Raw genomic sequence first — 21464 nt, 5'->3', positions numbered from 1 at the left:
CTTCCTTCCCTCCCTCCCGCTCTCGCTTCCCAAGTAATCCAGACGGGGTTCCAGTCATTACCTTCGATGTTAAGTGGGTGGAATTTACTTCAAAGTCGTGCATCTGATCAACATTTCTTCCATTTCTATAATTACAGCCCAGCAGACTAAACACAAGACGCCGATGGCGGCGGCGTAAGTGCAGGTTTGCCGCCACACAAAGTGATTTCCTTCGAATTGAATGAGAAGATATGGATTTGCAAGTAAAAGAAATAAAAAAGAATTATTGTGCGTTTATATATATATATATATATATATATACACGCAGCAAGTTTCGTCTGAGTGGGAATACAGATACTGTAAGCGCCTCCGTCTGATATGTAAATATGTAAACGGTTACATTAAGTGAGATGTCACACAATTAGCCTCTGCACCATCTGTCTCCTGCCCAGTCGTACGTCCTCTTTCCTTCAACCCACCAGCAGGCAGATCGGCCTCACGATGCCCAGAAGAGACGCCCCCCCTCCCCTCCCCTCCCGTCCAATGACAAGTTAATTAAATGGAAAACAAAACAAAAAAGCCAATTAAAACGTCCACATTAATGCTCTTTGCACAGAGCACTTAAACTGAGAGATGTTGGAGCTCAGCTGTTGCCTCTTCATTCATGTTGCTGAGGATTAAAATTTTACCCTTGAAAAGCTATGAATAAATACCGTCTTTGCCACGCCCCCTTTTGGTTCTGGATCTATTTACGATGCATTACATTATGATGAAGCCCTGAATGACACATCTCTGTCAGAGAACATTCTTTAGACACATTACGAATACCAAATGACTTATGCATCAGTGTGCAGATCTGAACGTCTCCACTGTCTCTCTATCGTGAATATAATAAAGTTTAATGAAGTACAATAGAAGTGTGTGTGTCGGAGGGGGTTGGGGGGGAATATATAGATATATACACATAGACATATATACACACACACATATATATATATACACAGACATGTACATATATATCTGTTTGATATATGGGATCACCCAGACAATTTCGTGTTTTCCATGAAAACTCACTTTTATTTATCAAATGAGTTGCAAAATGTATAGAAAATATAGTCAAGACATTGACAAGGTTAGAAATAATGATTTGTATTTGAAGTATTAATTTTTTTCTTCAAACTTTGCTAAAGAATGCTCCTTATGCAGCAATTACAGCATCAGACCTTTGGCATTCTATCTGTTAATTTGTTGAGGTAATCTGTTGATGGGCACTTGGGCACTTCTTATGGCTGCTCCCACAACAGCTCAAACAACAGGGGGATCTGGAGACTGTGCTGGTGACTGTGACAGCCACTGACCAGCTGCCTGCTTTCTTCCTCTGCACATTCTGGAGGTGGTGTTTGGGTGCTTGTCCTGTTTGGGTTGTCCTGTTGGAAGAGGATCCAATCAGCGCTTCCCACTGCTATGGCACAGCAAATGCAAAATGCCTTAAAATGCCCTAAATCCTTAAAATAAAAAATCCTTTCCTTGTCCCCTTTCCCCCCTTTCCCAGCAGCAAAGCAGCCCCAGACCACCATCGGATGGTGTCAGGCACTCTTCACAGGAGCTCAGGCACTCTTCAGCTCTCTTCTCACCTGTTCTCTGTCTCACAAATGTCCTTCTGTGTGATCAACAAACAATTCATGATTCATCTGTCCTTTTCCAATCTTCCAATCTTCCTCTGTCAATGCCTGTGTTTACTTTTCTTTTTCTTTTCTTTTTTTTCTCAGATATGGCTTTGGCTTTTGCTTTGCCACTGCCTAGGCAGCCGCCTCACTGTCTCCTCTGACACCACAGCGTTTTACGGGGTTCCATTTAAAAGTTCCATTAAAGAAGCCAGGACCTGAGGACTGTCAAATCTATTTCTCAAACTAGTACTTACTTTCTTTGTTGTCTTCTGAGTTCTTTCTACTCTTTCTGCTCTGAGCAGAGAGCCGTTGTTCTCTTTCTCTGAAAGTAGTACACACGCTGTAGGACATTTTCAGTTTCTTTGCAATTTCATGGAATAGCCTTCATTTCTAAGAACAAGAATAGACTGGCAAGTTTCACATGAAACTTCTTTTTTTCTGGCCATTTTGAGAGTTATCGAACCCACAAATGTGATGCTCCAGATAATCAACTAGCTCAAAGGAAGGCCAGTTTTATAGCTTCTCTCATCAGCAAAACAGTTTTCAGCTGTGCTAACATAATTGCACAAGGGTTTTCAAGGGTTTTCTAATCATCCATTAGTCTTCTAAGGCGATTAGCAAACACAATGTACCATTAGAACACTGGAGTGATAGTTGATGGAAATGGGCCTCTATACACCTCTGGAGATATTTCATTAGAAAGCAGACGTTTCCACTTAGAATCGTCATTTACCACATTAACAATGTATAGTGTATTTCTGATTGATTTAATGTTATCTTCATTGAAAAAAAACAATGCTTTTCTTTGAAAAATAAGGACATTTCTAAGTGATCCCAAACTTTTGAACGGTAGTGTATATATATAACTCATTGATGAACCATGTGCAGGTTCAGATGTGCCAACATAATCCACGAGCCAGTGACCGATCTTTTGAAAAAAAGTGTGAGAATAAAGTTGCATAATCCCAAAAGTCTGTACTTCAGTTTGATGCTAATAACTGGCCAGGAAAAACTTGTATACCTTTTATATTAGTTTGATCTTTTATTTTGCACTCGACCCGTCCTCGGCCTTCTCCATTCACAGAGAGAACCATGACGTGAACCGATGAGCAACTGGACAACAAGTCATCCGTCTTCTCGCCGACCGTCCAACTCGCGCGGACTCATTATCCGACCCGTGGGGAAACTTATTAATCAGATGGACCCATTACAGGCGCTTCAAGTGTTGACAAAGCCAGATAACTGATCTTTCTTTTTGGGCTCTCCAAAAGGAAATGCCCGATGATGATAGGCAGCATTATTATTCACGAGCTCCAGAGGGTTTAAAAAAAAGCTATATACTCTCCTTTAAAAGGCTTTGAAAAAGAGAGCGCCCACTCTGAGCCGTAATGTCTCGTCTGCGTCGACCCAATAAGTACCAGTTATGACTAATTACCAACAGCAACAGGTGTGTTGGAGTATAATATATAATGTTTCTCCACCACACGCAGATGCTGTCGCTCCTCTGATAACTGGAAGGAAACCTTGGCGCCGAGAATGTTGCCACGAGGTCGTTACTTCCGCTCTCCGTCCTCGCCCGCTAAATGTCAGGCGCGATACGAGGACGCACGCCGGCGCCGCCGAGCGCGACCCGTGCTTTGTTGGTTCTCCGCGCCCCTTTAACCCGCCGCCCACAACAATCCGCCGCCCCGTATGCAATAAATATTCCTGACATTTTTCCGCAGGACTGACGCAAAATAAACTAAAGTGCACAGCGGGGGAGAAAAAAAGCAGAGATCGTGAGGCGGATTTGCTCGATTATTCACCCTCGTGAGTCCTTTTGTGCGACGGCTGGCTGACACCTGGAAAACCTTTGAAATGCGTGAGCGGCGGCCGTTGAATATTTTAAATGACACGCTGGATTTTCCAACTTAAAACACTACCCAGCGTCGTTTTGTCAAACGTCTTTAAAAAAACAAAAATCGGCATCATAAACTAAAAAAATGGCACCAATAAAACATGTTTTCATATTTTTTTGCACACGGCACACCGCCTAGAGATTCCAGATTCATGTAGCCGTGAAGATGGCGTGCATCGATCATCGTGACGGGAGTCGTCGCGTTGTGCCAGTGAACGCCCGCTTGGCTCAGCCGGCGAACATTCGGGGACGGGGTCGGGCCGCGGCGGATGTTGGCAGCTCGGGTCGGCCGAAGGGGATGAATGGCACCATGGTTGGACCCGATATTACCCTTTCTTTAATTTCCTGTTGATTTCTGGCTCTCGCCACGCTAATATGAGAGCGCCTCGTTTGTTTTCATCGCGGAGACGGAGCGCGGTCATGGACGACGTTTTGTTTGTAGAAAGCGTGCTCATCGATTATGAGCTTTTACCAGGGTTCTTACACATTTTGACCGATGGATTTCCAGGACTTTTCCATGACTTTAAACCAAATTTCCATGACCAAACTGAAATCTCAGTATAAACATGAAAAATGTAAAAAAGTGTGCGTATTGAGAGCGTACGCCGGCTTATATTTTGAGCGTCTTTCTTTAAAAAAACATTAATTATTTCAAACTCGGCGTAAATGATGTGATTATAACAAATTTCCATGACTTTTCCAAAACTTGGATGATTTAAGTTGTTTCCATGACTTTTCCAGGCCTGGAAATGACCATTTTAAAATTCCATGACTTTTCCAGGTTTTCCATGACCGTACGAACCCTGTTTTCCAACTGTGTGTCTTCTGCAGGCCTCCAGTTGGATTCACAATGAACCTGTGAAGAGAAACACCTTCCTCCCAGACACTGGGTGTTTATGCTCAGAAATCCCCAGTTTATGAGCGGCAGCTGATTAAACTCATCTTCATAAACTTGATCCTAAATCCCCCTCAGAAGACGGAGCTCGGAGATATTCAGCCGCTACGATGTGTTCAATACATATCGTTAAAGTAAAGTGTGCACGGGGATATTATGTCCCCATTGTCATCACGAACAGCTGTTCAACATATTCAACTACAAAGTACAATCAAGAGATTTGTTTTTTAAAACTCAAACAATCAGCGAGTCCATTACAGCCTCAAATCTAAATGTAAAATTCTCATCGCTGCGACAGGTTCTCCTTAATTCGCTAATATTTATGTCTGAACCCGCAGCTGGCCGCAGAAGAACGAATTAACCTGCGAATGAATCATCATTCATCGCGAGCCTGGCAGCTCGGCTCGGCGGAATCACCATAAAGCCCACAGCAATTTGGGAATCGTTTGACTCAGAGTAGCGAAAAAAAGGGAAAAAAAGGCTGAATAATCAACAAGCAATGAGAAGTAAAATTGGTCATCTGTTCGCATCCTTCAGTATCGGCCTCGGCTGCTCCCGCTCAGCCCAAACAATCCCGCTTAGAGGTCAGCCGCTGCGGTTTATTCCACCAAGAGGCCCGAATGTTTCACTTCAGACCGCATTAGTCACCACTCCCGAGACAGAGGAGGCTAAAGAGAAGCCGTATTAATTATTAATTGATGCATGCGCGGAGCCATCTCTGCCAGAAATGCTAATTCAGCCTTGATTAAGCCTCCAATTCTCATTTTGGGAAACGATCAGAGTTTAATCAAAATATTTATGAGTAATTCGAAAGGAGTTCGTTTTCGTAAGTAATCTAATTTCACAGTTACGTTATTAAAAAAGGTGAATTCAGATTGAAAAAGCTATTTAAGAAAAATTCCTACCGACTAGGAAAGTTCAATGCTTAGTTTAAAAATGTTTTATCCTAATGTTTTTAATCTTAAACACAACAATACAGATGTATAATCCCGCTTTCTCAAAAAGTTACCTAACTTTATAAAAATCCTCTAACTGTTATTAATCTGTGAATGAGCAGGAGCTTTCCTGAAAGCATGAAATTAAAAGGTTGTTCCATTTGCATTTTGAGATTCATTGAACCTAATTTTAGTAAAACGTTTATACTATAAAGAACACACCGCCATATGCGTTTGAAAAAAGTTTGTATTCATCAGTCTGTGTAACTTATAATAACATAACATATCTACTTGTGCAATCTGAGCCACCATCTGACAAATCTTTGAATGTAAACTATTAACTGTAAAGAAACATTGTTTTTAAGAATTGATAAGTGTCTTAAAACATAACCGCAATATTCAACTGTATCAATATTTAAACCACAGCTTCCCTGAAGCCTAGTTTAGATGGCTCATTAAATTAAACAGCGTTTCTATTCCCTCCATATTCCTAAATGACCATACGAGTAAAGATGAGTTCATAAAGTGTCTCATAAAAGATTTATCACGAAACCATTCGCCGCAGTTTACGCGAAAAGTGAACACAAGCCAACACTGTAAAACTCCTGTAAAGTCCTATTTACTCTTCTTTTATTTTGAAAACCTGCGATCCTGTCTCAGTGTAGAAAATAAAAGCTTTTTTCCCCCTCATGCTGAAGGCGCATCAGAGACTTTAAGAACCACGAAGGAAGTGATGTAATCTTGTATTCTCAAAGCAAACTTCATATGAAAGTACATATTCGCTTAAAAGTGGCACAAAAACATAAATACTACTAAGAATACATGTGATATTTGTACACGGGGTGCCATTTCCCCAACTATCTGTGCATCTCAGTAATAAGAAACTCCTCGCTCATTCGGCAGCGTAAGCCCCGCCCACTACGTCCAAACCCAAATCGTATTTTCTTCTTTTTTTTGTGCAAATTTTTTTTTTGGAGAGCAAAGATTTTTAATTTGATATATATTTATATATAAAATGATCTATAATATTTTTAATATTTTAGATTTGCAGCAACAAATTCTAGTTTCATCATCAAAACTAACAATTAATTTACTTACAAACGAGAAATTTGATCTTAAAACCTTTTTGTTTTGTTTGCGTAATAAAGACACACGTCTACCTTCATAGTTTAGACTTATTGTAAGTCGCTTTGGATAAAAGCGTCTGCTAAATGCCATGTAATGTAAAGTAATAGCTGTGGCCGACATGCTCGAGTCTGCAGAGGCCCGAAGCCCCGCCCTGCTCCTGCAACGAGAAGGGGCCCAGACGTCCGCGCCCCTGATGAACGGAGACACTGGCCTCAAAACAACAACCGTACACATGTCCTCGGAGACAATGTTATATTTGCAACGCCACGCGGTGAATCCCTCACAAGTTGTGTCTTATGTAATGCGGATTTGATAGAAAACATCCTTTTCATTCTCGGGCACCTGCTGGATGAAAATCAGCGTGAGAAACAAAACAACAACAACAAAGAAACTAAATGAATCGCACTTTCCAAAGTGTCCAACTTGATGATGTTAAAGAAGACTCTGAAGAGGAAATCTCGTCTCCTGGGCCGAAAATCATTTTCGCACAGGAAATGGACATCTCTGCACCGCCAGAGAGTAACGCCCGACGACACAGAGTCAGTATCGTCCCACTTCCCCATTCGTCATGCCGCATGTGACTCTGCATTAGCGCGTCCCTCCGTAAGGCTCTCAATGAGAGAATGATTACATATTTCTCGGTGGCTGGCGGTGCGCATCATCGGCATGAGCAGAGCTGGTAAATGACTTTCCGGGAACAAAGCAAATACCGAACCGACTCGTGTCAAACAAACTCGGCGGGGGCAAACAATAGCTGCAGAGAAAACGGGGCTCTTGAGGAATATCACTGAGGATTCTTGCACAAGTTCACATATTACAGATTCTCTGCTGCTGCCGTCTGCGGGGATGGAGACCAGAATCCGAGCAGCGTGTGAAATGTGTCCGCCACCGGCGCCTCGACAGTGCCACCTTGTGATCAGAGTGATCAAGTGAGCCTCTCCCTCGTGTTCACACTCGTCTGAGAGCGTCCAGGAAGCAACTAATTCCTCCTTTCCGGATGAATATTGGAATAATCCCGATGATCACCGTCTGTACCTGCGAGCGAGGAAAAACTTCTCGGCCGACTCCTTCCTGCTGGCGTTTGGCTTCACGATCTGAACGCGACCGAACGCGCTCGACAGCTTCTCCTGGAGGTTGCGAGCGAGGAACCCGTCCCAGTATTTGCACACCAGGGCGCCCCCCGGCTGCAGGACCCTCTCGGCCAAGTCGGCCAAAGTCAAACACGCCGTGATTTGTTTCTCGTGGTCCATCTCCCGGACGCCGCTGGCGTTGGGCGCCATGTCGCTCAGGATGACGTCGGCCCGGCCGCCGGGCAGCAGCCCCAGCAGCTTGGCGTGCGTGGCGGGGTCCGTGACGTCGTGGCTGGACAGGAAGTGGGCGCCGTCGAGCGGCGGTATGTTCAGCAGATCGATGCCGACGACGGTACCGCGCGGCAGCGCCGGATCTGTGACGGAAAAAAACTGTCAACTTTAATTTAAAAGGACATATTTCTGTGTGTACATGAGTGTGTTAATGGGTTTTTCACCCCCAGCAGATTTGATGAATCCCAGTCTGACAAAGCAATTTGGTTATGTAACACAAGTCAACGAGTGATGAACTGTAAATAAGAGCTAATTATAATATAGTATTCCCCACCTGCCAGATGTTACTTCTTCCCTGTCAAAACAAATAAATACATCTTCCAAACAATCTAATTAAAAACCTTCGAGCCATGGACTGATATTACTGATATTAAAGTCATCATACCTGTCGTAAAAGATTGTGGTTTAGCTTCGGTTGGTCGAATCTATGGTTTGAGAAGTAACAACCAGCCTGAAACAATCTTATTTAACATCAGACTTCTTCAATCTGCACCAACAACTCTTTTTTATCAAAAGCACAGATACTATTAAACTTTACCCCATCAATGTGGGTTTCCTGCATTTGTATAAAATGTAGATGTTTCCCCAAAATGTCCACTTCAATGATGCTTTATGAATAAAAATTGTAAAAAGAGCATGGACATTATTATGTATGGATTAGTTTGAGCAGAGACTCCAAATCAGATTTGTTAATCTAATAAATATCTAATACATAACAAACTGCTTACCACAATAGGACTTCATGTATTACATCATTACACCAGACAGAAAATCAACAACAAAATCGTAATATTTAAACAAATATACAATATTATAATATTTATTGTAATGTTAATGTGGTGCCACTGTTGATAAACAATTATCAACCTACTTTATTTATGCGTTGTCTTGCACATAATAATAATAACTTTATAGCTTCTTTAAAAACAAAGTTTACAAAGTGTTCTACAGAGAGTCAAGGCAAAATAAATAGAATAGTAAGATACAAATATTAAATAAATAAATAAAAACAGACGAACTAAATTAGGGGAACCAAAGCACTGCATAAAAGGTCGACATCACTTTAAAGCGGTTCTATAAAATATGCCTGCAGTAGGGAGGGTACTGTAAATGTTCGTGAACCCGCCTCAGCCCTCACCTGTCCCGGCTGAGTTGACCCTCCGGACGGCCACCTGGCTCCAGGCTCCGGGTGCAGCTCCGCAGTCCACCACCACGAGCCCCGGCTGCAGGAGCCGGAACTTGTCATCTATCTCCAGCAGCTTGAAGGCGCTTCGGCACCGGAAGTGCTGCTTGTGGGCAGCTTTGACATACGGGTCTCTGAGCTGCCGCTGCAGCCAGCGCTGCTCGGCGGGACTTCTACTATTTACGTTCTTCGTTAAACTCACCGAGGAGTGGAGACACCTCCTCTGAAGGGAGAAGCGCCACATTGCAGCGCTTCCTGGGGTCATAGGCACGAGGCTCACGTCACGAGGTGGGAAACTGCGCATGCGTGGATATGCTACTCCCCCATTGGTCAACACTGTGCGTCGTTTTTATATGACCCCTGATTGCAAAACGTTAACAACAACAGTTCCTATCTGAGGAGGACACGTTTCACGCTTCTTCTTTGAATGGAAACGGTTTTTAAAGTCGTCTATTTTATGTTTAATGTTTTTGACGAGCATGCATTCACCTAATCCCACCTAGACTACAGTGATAAAGCCAGTTCATCCCAGACAAACACACACAGTCTATCCACTTGAGGAAATCTGGCATGTGTGAACATGTGTTGCATTTCCTGTATTGCTTTCCATGTCGTATATTTTTACCATACTTAGAATATGAATATTAGTCAATAAAGTTTTGAATGTTTTGTGTTTATATCATAGGTCTGATATAGTATGATTGTTGTTTATCTGTTTCCAAAGTCTTAATACAGTTTGATCTACAGATGTAACATTGAATTCCTCTCTGGAAAGCAATAAAGCCCTATTTTAAATATATCCCATTCCCATCTTATACTGATTTACCGAATTTCTCTGGTACTATACAATTGGAAGAAGAAGAAGAAGAAGAAGAAGAAGAAGAAACATAGACGCATATGTTATTATTATTATGTTGCCATTCTTTTTTATGTTCCATTATTAATAATTTGGACTAATGCCTAAATATGTATGCACGTGCACTGTGGATCGTGCTAAATAAACACGGGGTGTAAAGTGAGTTAAAAGTTGGGTTTTACTGGAGGACACGTGGGTCTGGTATCTTGTCGAACATATTTTAAAGGAACACACTTCAGCTGATTCAAACCACGGGACCGGTGGATCAAGACCGACGTGGAATCTGACCAATCGGAGCTCCTGCACGTCAGCGCGTCATGTGATGACGTCAGTAGCCCTGCACGCGGGAGTCATTCAACGTAAAGACTTGTTGTTTTGTTTACACATCCACTTTCTTCTTATTTCTCCTCGGACTACAGTGCAGACTTTGAACAGGTGAGGATGTAAACGCAGAGCACTTCCGGTGCGCACGCGCAGCAGACAATGCTGCTCCAGGCGTTTTGTTGACATTGTGTTCTGCGCATGACTCGACAGGTGAGATGCTGAGCTCCAGCAAGCTGCTGACCCTGGTGCTCGTGGTCCAGCCGGGCAGAGTGCTGCTCGGCTTGAAGAAGAGAGGCTTCGGGGCCGGGAAGTGGAACGGGTTCGGAGGTAAAGTGGAGCCTGGAGAGACCATTGAAGAGGGGGCAAGAAGGTACAGATGTGTTGTTATTGTGTGAAGATGCACGACGTCTGAATGAAAACAAGTTAGAAAGCAGAACATAATATGTGTTCCCCCTTAAAAACAAAGTGTGACAATATTACTTATCTTTCAATTATGTGTTTTCTTATAGAAAAAAAGGAAAATGTGATTCAAAATCTACTTTACCACTGCATTATATCACACAATGGTAGATATTACACCTCTAATATATATATATATATAAGCAAAGTTACAGAGTAAGCATACAAATATTCATATTAAAGTGTGAAAGAATGCACATGTACAATAAAATAGCAGAGCAGGACATATTACAATTAAATTATAAAGAAAATAACATTAAACTAATAAAAACCACAGCGTGTTTTTTGTTTTTTTGCAATTAGAATCACCCAACGTGTGTATCGACAGCGTAGTGTCCGAGTGTTAAAGGAATAATAATTTAAATCCGTGAGTTTGTAAGCTTGGCTAAATAAATGAATGTGGATGTGTGTGTGGATCATCATTCATCAGCAGGACGTTTGGAGACCCTGAAGGCAGCAGCCGGGCCCTGTCCCAAGCTGTGGAGAGAGAGAGAATGCAGGATAATCCAATCAGAAACGTCTCGAGTGTCCGTTTCTGCTTTTTGAACAAAAGAGGAAGCAAAGTGACCGACGCTTATTCTTTGCAAGATACTTTATATTGTGATTTGCTTCGTCGGCATCTGAAAGAAATCAACTCAAAACTTACTGGGGCCATCTCTAAGACTGAGGATTTTGAATCCTAGTGTTTTATTATATTTATCTTTTTGCAGACGATAATAAACATCCGAGCAGATCCACTTTAACCCTTGTGTTGCCTTAGGGTCATTTTGACCCGAATCAATATTACACCCTCCGCCCGCCTTTGGGTCATTTTGACCCGATTCAATGTTTCACCCTCCTGTTACCTTTATATTTACTAACATATTTTACCCTTTGGGTTCAATTTGACGCCAGCAATTAAAACCTCCAGAAAATTATTAGAATTAATATTGTTTTCCAAGTTTAAGTGTGAGGCACTTTATGTTTGTTTGTTGACTACCGAAAGAACACCGACATTAAACATTGAATGGGGTCAAATTAATCCTAAGGCGGGGGGAGGGTGTAATATTGATTCGGGTCAAAATGACCCTAAGGCAACACAAGGGTTAAGACTAGAGTTATATGTGTGATGGTCACTGTGGTAGGAAAACCCCTCGGAGCATTGAAAGTTGTCTAATTATTGTTCTTGAATGCACCATCGAGCAGATTCTCTTTGTAAAATCAAGTCAAACATTCATTTGATGTTTTCCTTTTCAGAGAGCTGCTGGAGGAGAGCGGGCTCACGGTGGACGCGCTCCAGAAGGTCGGAAACATCACGTTTGAATTTGTCGGTGAACCGCAGCTGCTCGACGTCCATGTTTTCAGAGCCGACGCCTTCAACGGAGAGCCGACGGAGTCAGAAGGTTGAATTATTATTATTATTATGATAGTTGCAGCATCATTTTTTAGGGTTTCATGAAAGATTATTATATTACGCATCAGTGGAGCGAGAAAACCGCTCTGATATTTAAATAGCGCCAGTTTTTAAAAACCCAGAAAATAAGTGTCCTTTTATTGCCATGAAAACAAAAATCATGAACTTTGGAGTCGAAAAAGAAGTCCACGTTGTTGAACATCATTTCAAGTTACTGTTATGTGTGAAGAACTAAACATGTGATCATGCTGGAAAACAATCTTTTCACTTTTGGTTCCTCTTAAACGTGACTTCCTTTTTAATGATCTGACAGTTCAGGCTTCTTCGTCCTTAAAGTTCAGCTCCTGGGACCGTCTGAATTTAAAAGTTTTTTGGTTCAACTTTTAAAACCAAATTAAACTCTGATCCCTGGAAGGAAATTGATTGAAACACCTTCCTGGAAAACCGAAACGTGTTCACAGACATGAGCGTGAGACTCAGTCCACGGGGGAGAACCTTTGAGCTGCGAGGCGACGCTCAAGAGAACGCATGTGTACAAAGGAATGAAGAGGCCCAGAAGGAATGCAGTGACCTGCGTTTCCTGAGAGTTTAGTCGAGGTCAACCGGGTGAAGTTTAGAGACGCACTGCGGCGCTCGCTCGACCAAAGAGGCTGGAGGTCAAGAGAGGTCAAGCTGCCACGGGGTCGAGGAAACGAGTGGAGGGGAAACGCAAGTATGCTGAAGTTAGAGGAAAAAGAACGAATGCGGAGGTGGGTTTGGGACTCCGGAGAGGTTCATCCCTCAAAAGGCTGAAGTTCTACCCAGAACCATGTGAAGGTTTCTCTAAGAACCCTCTTCTTTCATTAAGAACCCCTTTTGGAAGAAAGTTATTGAAGGATTGTTGAAAGCAAAGGGAACGATCCACAGGTTAAGCCCGTCTGAAGGAAACCTTTGGAAGAGAAAAGGGTCTCGATGGATCCTCCTGGATTTTCACCCTACAAAAAGAACTTTATTTGTTCTTTTAGAGAACATAAGGAATTTAGAGAAACAAGTAGTATAATCATTCTCGACCCTCCTCGAAACAGGTCGTGGTAGATCATAAAGAAATTTGAATTCTTAGGTCTAATTTTTTCCCCTCCATTGTTTTTCTAGAAATGCGGCCTCAGTGGTTCCAATGTGACCAAATTCCTTTCAGTCAGATGTGGGCCGACGACATCCTCTGGTTCCCGCTGCTGCTCCAGATGAAGAAGTTCGTCGGATACTTTAAGTTTCAGGGTCACGACGTGATCCTCAGCCACAAGCTGGAGGAGGTGGAGGAGATCTGTAACCGGCCTGATGAAGGGCTTCCTCAAATGCTAAAGTAATCACCCAGTCCAGTCTTTAGATGTTCTTTTCTATAATTAATGAGTTTAACTGGTTTTCTGTGATGGTTCACGTGAGAGAAAAAAATCAATCAAAGCAGCGTTGCACTGAAAGAAATATCCATTCGGTCATTTTATTTTCAGGATCATTGATTTAACACAATTCAGAAAGGACTTGTAAATATTTACAGTATCTACAGTAATCATTTTCTTGGATTTCATGTTCTGTGCACGTTAGTTATGCGATTCAGAAACATTTGAACAGCGTCAGTTTCTTCATGAAATAAAAAAAAAAAGTGCACATTTCCTGATTTGCATGTTGGCGTTCGGTGTGTTGGAGACGACATCAGTTTGTGAGGCAACGCGAAAACTCAAAGGCAACGGGTCCCTTTTTGATTTTCTTATGAGAGAAATACATAATGTTCTGATGAACTAGAAATGGACAGACATGAATGTGCACGATTGTTTTCATGCCAGATGTCTGAGTAGCAGAAAGGGAAATCAACAATAACAGATCCCATTTCAATCGATACGTGATTGGATTCATTTAAATTAGAATTTTTTTGAAAAATAGCCTCCATCTATAAAGTGACACGGGCGAAAGATCTTCAAGTGAAAATGAAAGAAATAAGAAGGTGGTTATTATTAAAGGTTTACATTTAATCTGTGGAGAAGCCGGTGACATTATGCATTACACCGCTGTGTACGTTTATATAATGTCTTTTTGGTAGTATATCAAAAGCTTATAGTGTTATTGATATTATGCCACTGGAGCTAAAAGTTGTAATTGTTAATCAGCAAATCCCTTTTACTTGGAGCAGCGGCCTTTCAAAAAGTAGCTTATAAAATAAAACGGAGTCAATTTAAGCAGAGAAAGCAAATATGTTGCTCTCCATAAAAGAATAAACACTGCAGAAGTGGAAGAAATGACAAAGGACACTTCACACCCAGATGAACTCAAATCTATCAAAAACGCATAAGTCTACATAATATATTGAATAAACTAAGACTTGCCGTTGCTCTTAATGTTCTTCAACTATCTTAGTGTATAAAACTTTGACCAAGTTAGAAACGGGTGCTTTATGAAATAAGGGGTATCTCTGATTCTGTTTAATATATATATTAATAAATATATATATAATATGTATATATATATATACTTATCCAGCATGGCGTTAAACAGACACACCGTCTTCTCCAGTTACACGGTTGGTGAGCAAACGACAAAAATATGATTACATAACATAGAAAAGAAAATACTGGTGGTTGAATGGAATGTATATTATAGAAGACTTTCCTTGAGCTCACAGAGCAAGTTATTTAGTTCCAGTTTGAGATCCACGTCTCAGGCGGGAGGCTTCACTCCGTTATTTGCCCCAAAGAGACATCCGAGCTTCGGCTGGAGTTCATTCCACACCGCCCCCATCTGCAGGGAAAGGCAAAAGATTATCTGGTTTTACCCACAATTCCTTGCAACTCATCATATGAATATAATCTTCGGCATTGTTTGTGTGTCGACAGACTATGAATATTATAATATATGAGCAACAGTTGAAGTCCTCTCTTCGTGTACTTGGTGATTTTACAGTTTTAAATTAGTATTTTTTTTAACCAGGTTTTATATTACAAATGTCATTTAGGTTAGTTTTTTGGCTTTGCACTTGTAACAAAAGTTTGTCGTCACATTCATATCCATTTTATATCGATTTAAAAATGATTAGTGTCCATGTATCGCAGACGGGGCATTATAAGTTTGTCTAATCTTTTCTTTTCTTAAAATGTTGCCGTATTGGAATTTTAGTTTTAAAAAAGTCAGATTTGGGGCAGATAAAAGCATCTTCCCAAATAAATACTTACCTTTTGCTTTATTAGATTTTTTTTTTATAGTATTTTTTACCAAGTTTTATATAAAAAATGTCATTTATGTTAGTTTTTTGGATAATTAAAGTTTGTCACATTCATATCCATTTTTTATCGATTTTAAAATGATTAGTGCCCATATATCGTAGAAGTGGCATTTTAATTTTGTCAAATAATTTTTTCTTAAAATGTTGCTGTATTGGAATTTTAGTTTAAAAATAAAATAAAAAAATTAAAGCATCTTCCCAAATAAATAATTACCGTGGGCTTTATTTGATTTTCTTTTCTTTTTTTTAATAGGGGAAAAGGTGCACGAGAAATTCCCTTGTAAGCTCTAACGCTACGTCGGGAGAGGGTTTCTTTTGTCCTTTAAAAAGCCAATTTTAAAAAACCGGACGTGACCCTCGTGCGGAGAAAGGAGTTTCCGACGAGCCGCCTCACCTCTCGGTGCCCTTGGACCTGGGAGTTCACGAAAGCCCCCAGAATGTGGGATGTGATCGGGAGGTAGATGAAGATGAGCTGCGTCTCTTGGTGCAGGCAGAACAGGGAGAAGTAGTTACGCAGCTCCATGGTCTGGATGGCGTTCTCTTGCTATTAACAGAATAAGAAAGAAAGAAAAGAAAAAAAGAAACAAAGTGGGACATTAGCACTTCTTATCAAATGATGAGTATTAATAATGTTCCTCCAATGATACCGGCGATGGGACGAGGTGTCTGTCGCTGATGAAGAAGCCTCGCGGAAGTTTGCACATTGAAGCAGAACTTGTTCTGCTTCATGTGCCACGGAGCAACTTTAAAGAAACGACGTTTCCGGTTCTCTCTACACATCCGTGGTTTAAACGTGCACATGGTTTGTGGAGCGTCATGAGCTTCATTCCGACCGTTTACGAGGAGTTTATGAGCACCAGATGCTCCGGCGGACTCGAAGTGTGACCACCTGAACGATGCGGGACTCCAGCTGCTCCACCGAGGACTGCTCCTTGGGCTGCACGGTGTTGCTCATCATCTGCCTCTTCATCATGCCGTACTTGTGCAGCGCTCTCTGGTGCTCGTGCAGCACGCCTTTCTCATGGCGCTCGCAGAGATCCTGGACACACACACACAAAGCTCCTATTATATCCCTCAAAAAGGCGTGTTTATATAAAAACAACGGGCATACACAACAGTCACAGACAATAGAGTCATTGTTTGGACACGTCGCCATACAGATCATAGTTAATTGAGGTTATGGAAAATGCCATTTTATCTGCCTACTTGTTTAATCTCTACTAAACACCCACTTCTAAGAAATACTGTTCCCAGTGAGATATTAAAGATGAATAAAACAGAGTGCATTGTTATTCTAATTACATAAGATCCTAAATTCGGTTCCTAACAACCTGGATTTACTGTAAACATACGGCTCCTCGCTGCATCTCTACGTCAGAAAACAGGAGATTGATGGATTCAAACTGTTTCCCAGCGCTTCTTAAAGTAACCGTCATCAGATCGAGACGCACGAGTCGGCTGTCCGCGCTCGGGTTCGACATCAAACCGACTCACTCTGTACGACTGCAGCAAATCCAGGAACACGTTCAGTTTCTCCACCACGTCGTCCTCTTCCCGTCGGCCCTGGAGACAGAAGCAGAGCGGCGTTTATTTTCACCCCGGTTGCCGGTCTCGGGGGCGGCGGAGCAGGTGGCGGGTAGGAGCCGAGGAGCCGAGGAGCCGCACCTGCTGAGCGGCTTTGTCGGAGAGCACAGCGAACTCCACAGAAAGACTCTTCAGAGAGCGGCGCAGCGTCCCCCAGGTGCTCTGTGACGAGGCCAAGGAGGGCAGAGGAGACGCGTCGGAGCCCAGGGTGCTGAGGGAAGGAGGCGTGGGGGGGTGGGGGGAGAAGAAGAAGCATTATTTTTTTTTTAAGGGGGCCAAAATGTGACATCACATACACACAGAGAGAGAGAGAGAGAGAGACAGAGATAGAGACACAGAGAGAGAGAGAGAGAGAGAGAGAGAGACAGAGAGAGAGACAGAGACAGACAGAGAGAGAGAGACAGAGATAGAGACACAGAGATAGAGAGAGACAGAGACAGAGATAGAGAGAGACAGAGAGAGAGAGAGACAGAGATAGAGAGAGACAGAGAGAGAGACACAGAGATAGAGAGAGACAGAGATAGAGACACAGAGAGAGAGAGAGAGACACAGAGACAGAGAGAGAGACACAGAGATAGAGAGACAGAGAGAGAGACACAGAGATAGAGAGAGACAGAGATAGAGACACAGAGATAGAGAGAGACAGAGAGAGAGACACAGAGATAGAGAGAGACAGAGACACAGAGATAGAGAGAGACACAGAGATAGAGAGAGACACAGAGACACAGAGATAGAGAGAGAGATACACAGAGAGGAATCCGGAATCTCATTAACGTTTGTTTTCTCAGTCCGAAACCTTCCGGATGCCGGAGAAAGCCTTCGTCCCCGTCACAATAACAACAAATAAACAACACCTGAGCTCTCTGCCGAACATGAGGAGGTCGGTGGCGTTCTCCTTCGAGCGCTCCGCCATCTTCTCGGCTCGGTCGCGCAGCTTCTGGAAGCTGTTGTGAATGTTTCTGATCAGCTCTCTGCTCGCCGAGAACTGAGCCTGGATGTCAGCGGGGAGATATTCCTACGAGACGAATGCAACCCGGTTAAAAAGCAGCAGATTTTATTTGGGGGGGGGGGGGGGTAAAAATACACGAGGGATTTCCTCGTGAGAGACGGACCTTGGCCTGGGTGGCGAGTCTGTTGGTCATGAACTCATCGCCCGTTTTCTTGGACGCGTCGCGCAGCTTGTTCTGGACATCCTGTTTGGGGCGGAGGAGTGGAAAGAAGAAAAGACAGCGAGTAAGCGGAACAGGATGCTCCTATTGCGCAACAGGCGGCGGTGGGTTTTTAATCGACGGAGACGACGTACGGAGCCGCTGAAGGTCAGGAAGGTCCTGACCAGCTCGTCCGCCGAGAAGAAGGGATGCCGCGCCACCAGGTTGATGAATCTGCCGAGCGCGCGCCTCCTCCCCTCGATGAACTCGCGGTCGGAGACGGAGGTCAGTACTGTGGGGAGGGGAGCGGGGAGAACGGCGTGAGGAGGAGGATGAGGAGGACATCGTGCGGGTGGCGTGAACCGATCTCAAAGCCACGTTTAAAAAAAGGTTGATTTGACATTTTAAATAAATAAAATACCACAACTGTCTGTGAACACGTTGCATTGTGGGTGATGTAGGCACCAGGTTGCGACGATGAAAAGCAAGACCTGTATGTTTCTCTACTTTGGTATCATGACAACAGATACTGTGTTAGGGTGAGACGGGGAAAATTCTACTAGCAGCTAGTCAAAAGAGACGGGATAGAACCGCCATCACAAAGATAAATATACGATATGGAAGTGTTAGCTCACAGAATAAGAGCTCAAGAGAAGTGGGAGGAATGGTCGATGTTTACGCGTCAACGACAACACAAGATAAGAACACTTGAATGTTTCTCAGGATGTATCAAGCTTTTGAGACGACGGAGCAAACCACACCCCTTTTTATTTTATTTATTTCATCTTGCCGTTGTTATTATTTGTTTTTCATTTCTGTATACATGTGCTCTATCTGTGGTGAAAAGACAAAAAGAAAGTGTTAAAACATTTTTTTTTTTTTACTATTCATAAATCTTGTTCTTTATGCTGAATCTATTTTACAGTTATTGTTTTTTATGTATTTTTTAGTCCGACAGCGTTAGAGGTGCAACGCTCCAGAGGCTCCTGGATGTGGAATACGGAGAGAATAAACCCAAATATTCCATAATATGCTCTGAAAGCATTAATTGAGTTCAGAAAGAAAGAAAGCCGCAGAAAGAAGAGAGGAATAGAGCGGTGAAGGCGGAGGGACGCACCTCCCTTCAGCATTCTTTTGGGCGGCAGCGCCGGCACCACCCTGTAGGCAAACCTCTGCAGCAGAACCTCGTGGAAGACATCAAAGTCACTGTAGCGCCGGTACACCGAGATCTTATAACGCTGGAAGCAACAAAAACAACAAACATCGTTGCTGTTGCATAACAAAAGGAAGTCAAGTGAAATCATTTCAAAATAAGAGCGAGCCCTTGCCTGGCTGGTGACCTGGTACTCCACGTGTTTGAGGAACAAGCCCTTCTTCTCGGGGATGAGCTCCACCTGGACGGAGTCTCTGACCAGCAGCTTGTCCAGCGTCTGGGACATGGTGAGGACGTCCTCCTGCGCCGGCTGCATCCTCAACGCCTTCAGCTCACTCGGCTCCCCGAGCTCAGGTTTTGGTAACTCTGCGGAGAACACGAGCAGCGGCAACTTTGGATTTTTTTGTATTTTCTTGAATGAGCTGAATTCCCTCCGCGTGAGGATTGCTGCGTCTCCCCCAGATTACTAGGCGTCTCGCTCCGTGCGTCTTTCGCTAGTCTGTAATTTGGGCCTTTCGGTACATTCCTAGAGGGCTCGTGAATTCGATGTAATGTGCCGTGTGACAAATGCACAACGCTTGTTCTCGCGCACACACACACACGAGGAAGTGGCGTGGCAGCTGGCTGCCATACCGGCCCCACCTGAAATAACAAGAGGGAGCCTTAAATACTCACAGAAGGTCGGGAATGAAAGAAAATCGCAAGTCGGCATAATGGCTACGACTATGCAAGACGTGACTATCGTCTTCCCTCTGTGGCACGGACTGAAAGAATGAACACAGTGACGGCTTCTCTACCAAAATAAAATAAATAGCTCAATACAAGTACGATTGATTTAGGTGTAAAAGAAACTAATTTTTTTTATATTAAAAAATATATATATACATACACACATATATATACACATTTAAGAAAGAAAAAATATATATATACACATATTTTTATTTATTTATTATATATATATATTTATTTATTATATATATATATATATATATTTAACAGTAATAGATGATGTTTGTATCAGGAAAACAGAAAACGGGCGACTCGAAATAACATCAACCACATAAATATAAATATATATTAACATATATATATAATGTACAAATACATGATGTATAAATACTCCTGAACGTCCCTTTGTGACTTTATAATCATAATGAGAAACCTGGTGACGATGCCAGCCAATAAAAGAGCGGTGACAGTTCTTAACCGGTGAAGAGGGCCGGCGGAGGACTCCTGGAGCTACTCATTAAGCTGCAGGTGAAGGTCCCCTTACCTTGTATGCAGACCTCCAGGAGCTTGGGACTCGGTGGCTTTCCTTGCTGAGCGAGGGCGATCAGAGCGAGCGCCTTGTAGAGGGACAACTTGCTCAGGAACCCATCCGAGGAGTCAACGTGCTGAACAATCTGAGGAAGGCAAAGGGGATCCCGATTCAAAAAGTGCTCGCTCAGACGATGACGCATCAAAAAGGGAAATTCTACTGAACCATGACAGACAGAACACACGCAGGCAGATGTGTTGTGACATTAGCTTGACTCCTGAGTGAATAAAGTGAACGCCCATGTCTCATATAAAACATGCCAAACACTAATTCACAACATATAAGTCGTATTTGAGCAATAAACTCGAGGGTTTAACATATTCTTTCATGCCTTTGATTAGAAACACGATGTGGACTTTCTAACGTATAAATCAATAATGATGTCATATTCCAGCCTTCTGTGAGCAAATCAGTGGATCTAAAGAGTGCATGGGCTGATGGATGGATGGGGAAAGACAATAATTAGTAAGTGATATTTGAATTGTTTATGACGGCTGCTGCCTCATTATCAATAAAGTTGCATGACACCGTTTTAATAGACGGTGGACTTCAGTGTGAGCCCCTCACCTGGCCTACAACCGTCTTGGAGAGATTGGTCCTTTGGAGCAACCGCTGAAACACTTCAACCTGCACTCTCTCATCCGTCCTACAGCGGATGGCCTCATACACTTCCCTGTAATAGGCAGGAACTGAGCCTAAAAAGAGGGAACAACACCTACATGGCGTCACAAAGTGTGAGACATATGGCATCTGCAGCAGACCCCGAAGAATAAGAATACCCATCTTATATATTTACCTCAGCGACTCTCACTACTGAGGTTGTGGTTATCTTATCACCTTTTAGAGGTTTTATTTCCCCATCACATGACTTTATTTTGTCCCCGAAAACAGATTGTTAGGTAACATTGGGTTGGAGGTTCAACCTTATCTTTGC

The 21464-nt window shown here is 42.7% G+C and overlaps 3 protein-coding genes across 5 annotated transcripts in view; 1 reads left to right on the top strand and 2 right to left on the bottom strand.

The window, feature by feature from the left end:
- Positions 1 to 4644: 4644 nt before the first annotated feature.
- On the bottom strand, positions 4645 to 9315 carry mrm2 (mitochondrial rRNA methyltransferase 2). Its single transcript, XM_056406207.1, has 2 exons — positions 9001 to 9315; positions 4645 to 7945 (listed from the first exon to the last, which is right to left on the bottom strand). The coding sequence occupies exons 1-2, from the start codon at positions 9308 to 9310 to the stop codon at positions 7524 to 7526; spliced, it is 732 nt and encodes a 243-aa protein (XP_056262182.1). The 5' UTR covers positions 9311 to 9315; the 3' UTR covers positions 4645 to 7523.
- Positions 9246 to 13723, top strand: nudt1 (nudix (nucleoside diphosphate linked moiety X)-type motif 1). Its single transcript, XM_056406208.1, has 5 exons — positions 9246 to 9333; positions 10321 to 10336; positions 10436 to 10595; positions 11921 to 12066; positions 13209 to 13723. Exons 3-5 carry the CDS (start codon positions 10441 to 10443, stop codon positions 13418 to 13420), a joined length of 513 nt encoding a protein of 170 aa, XP_056262183.1. The 5' UTR covers positions 9246 to 9333; positions 10321 to 10336; positions 10436 to 10440; the 3' UTR covers positions 13421 to 13723.
- Positions 13521 to 21464, bottom strand: part of snx8a (sorting nexin 8a) — a 10624-nt gene continuing 2680 nt past the window's right edge. For 2 of the 3 annotated variants that reach the window (XM_056406205.1, XM_056406204.1), the window contains exons 3-14: positions 21098 to 21225; positions 20486 to 20615; positions 19385 to 19575; positions 19174 to 19294; positions 18212 to 18348; positions 18021 to 18101; positions 17763 to 17923; positions 16990 to 17119; positions 16819 to 16887; positions 16214 to 16363; positions 15719 to 15868; positions 13521 to 14843 (exon numbers count right to left, since the gene is read on the bottom strand). In XM_056406205.1, coding sequence (XP_056262180.1) covers positions 14763 to 14843; positions 15719 to 15868; positions 16214 to 16363; positions 16819 to 16887; positions 16990 to 17119; positions 17763 to 17923; positions 18021 to 18101; positions 18212 to 18348; positions 19174 to 19294; positions 19385 to 19575; positions 20486 to 20615; positions 21098 to 21225 — 1529 coding nt within the window. In that variant the 3' untranslated portion in view covers positions 13521 to 14762. The remainder of the gene's footprint in view (positions 14844 to 15718; positions 15869 to 16213; positions 16364 to 16818; positions 16888 to 16989; positions 17120 to 17762; positions 17924 to 18020; positions 18102 to 18211; positions 18349 to 19173; positions 19295 to 19384; positions 19576 to 20485; positions 20616 to 21097; positions 21226 to 21464) is intronic. The other variant, XM_056406206.1, reaches the window with a different exon arrangement.

This window comes from Pseudoliparis swirei, chromosome 23 (assembly GCF_029220125.1).
Source record: "Pseudoliparis swirei isolate HS2019 ecotype Mariana Trench chromosome 23, NWPU_hadal_v1, whole genome shotgun sequence".
Lineage (NCBI taxonomy): Eukaryota > Metazoa > Chordata > Actinopteri > Perciformes > Liparidae > Pseudoliparis > Pseudoliparis swirei.
Note: the sequence above shows the minus strand (reverse complement) of the source record. Positions and strands in the feature narration are given on the sequence as shown.

Coding starts and splice junctions, on each gene's coding strand:
- mrm2 (XM_056406207.1), bottom strand. CDS start 9,310: ATGACCCCAGGAAGCGCTGCAATGTGGCGCTTCTCCCTTCAGAGGAGG. Junction 7,946..9,000: donor GGTCAACTCAGCCGGGACAG/GTGAGGGCTGAG, acceptor TTTCCGTCACAG/ATCCGGCGCTGCCGCGCGGT.
- nudt1 (XM_056406208.1), top strand. CDS start 10,441: ATGCTGAGCTCCAGCAAGCTGCTGACCCTGGTGCTCGTGGTCCAGCCG. Junction 10,596..11,920: donor ATTGAAGAGGGGGCAAGAAG/GTACAGATGTGT, acceptor TTTCCTTTTCAG/AGAGCTGCTGGAGGAGAGCG. Junction 12,067..13,208: donor AGAGCCGACGGAGTCAGAAG/GTTGAATTATTA, acceptor TTGTTTTTCTAG/AAATGCGGCCTCAGTGGTTC.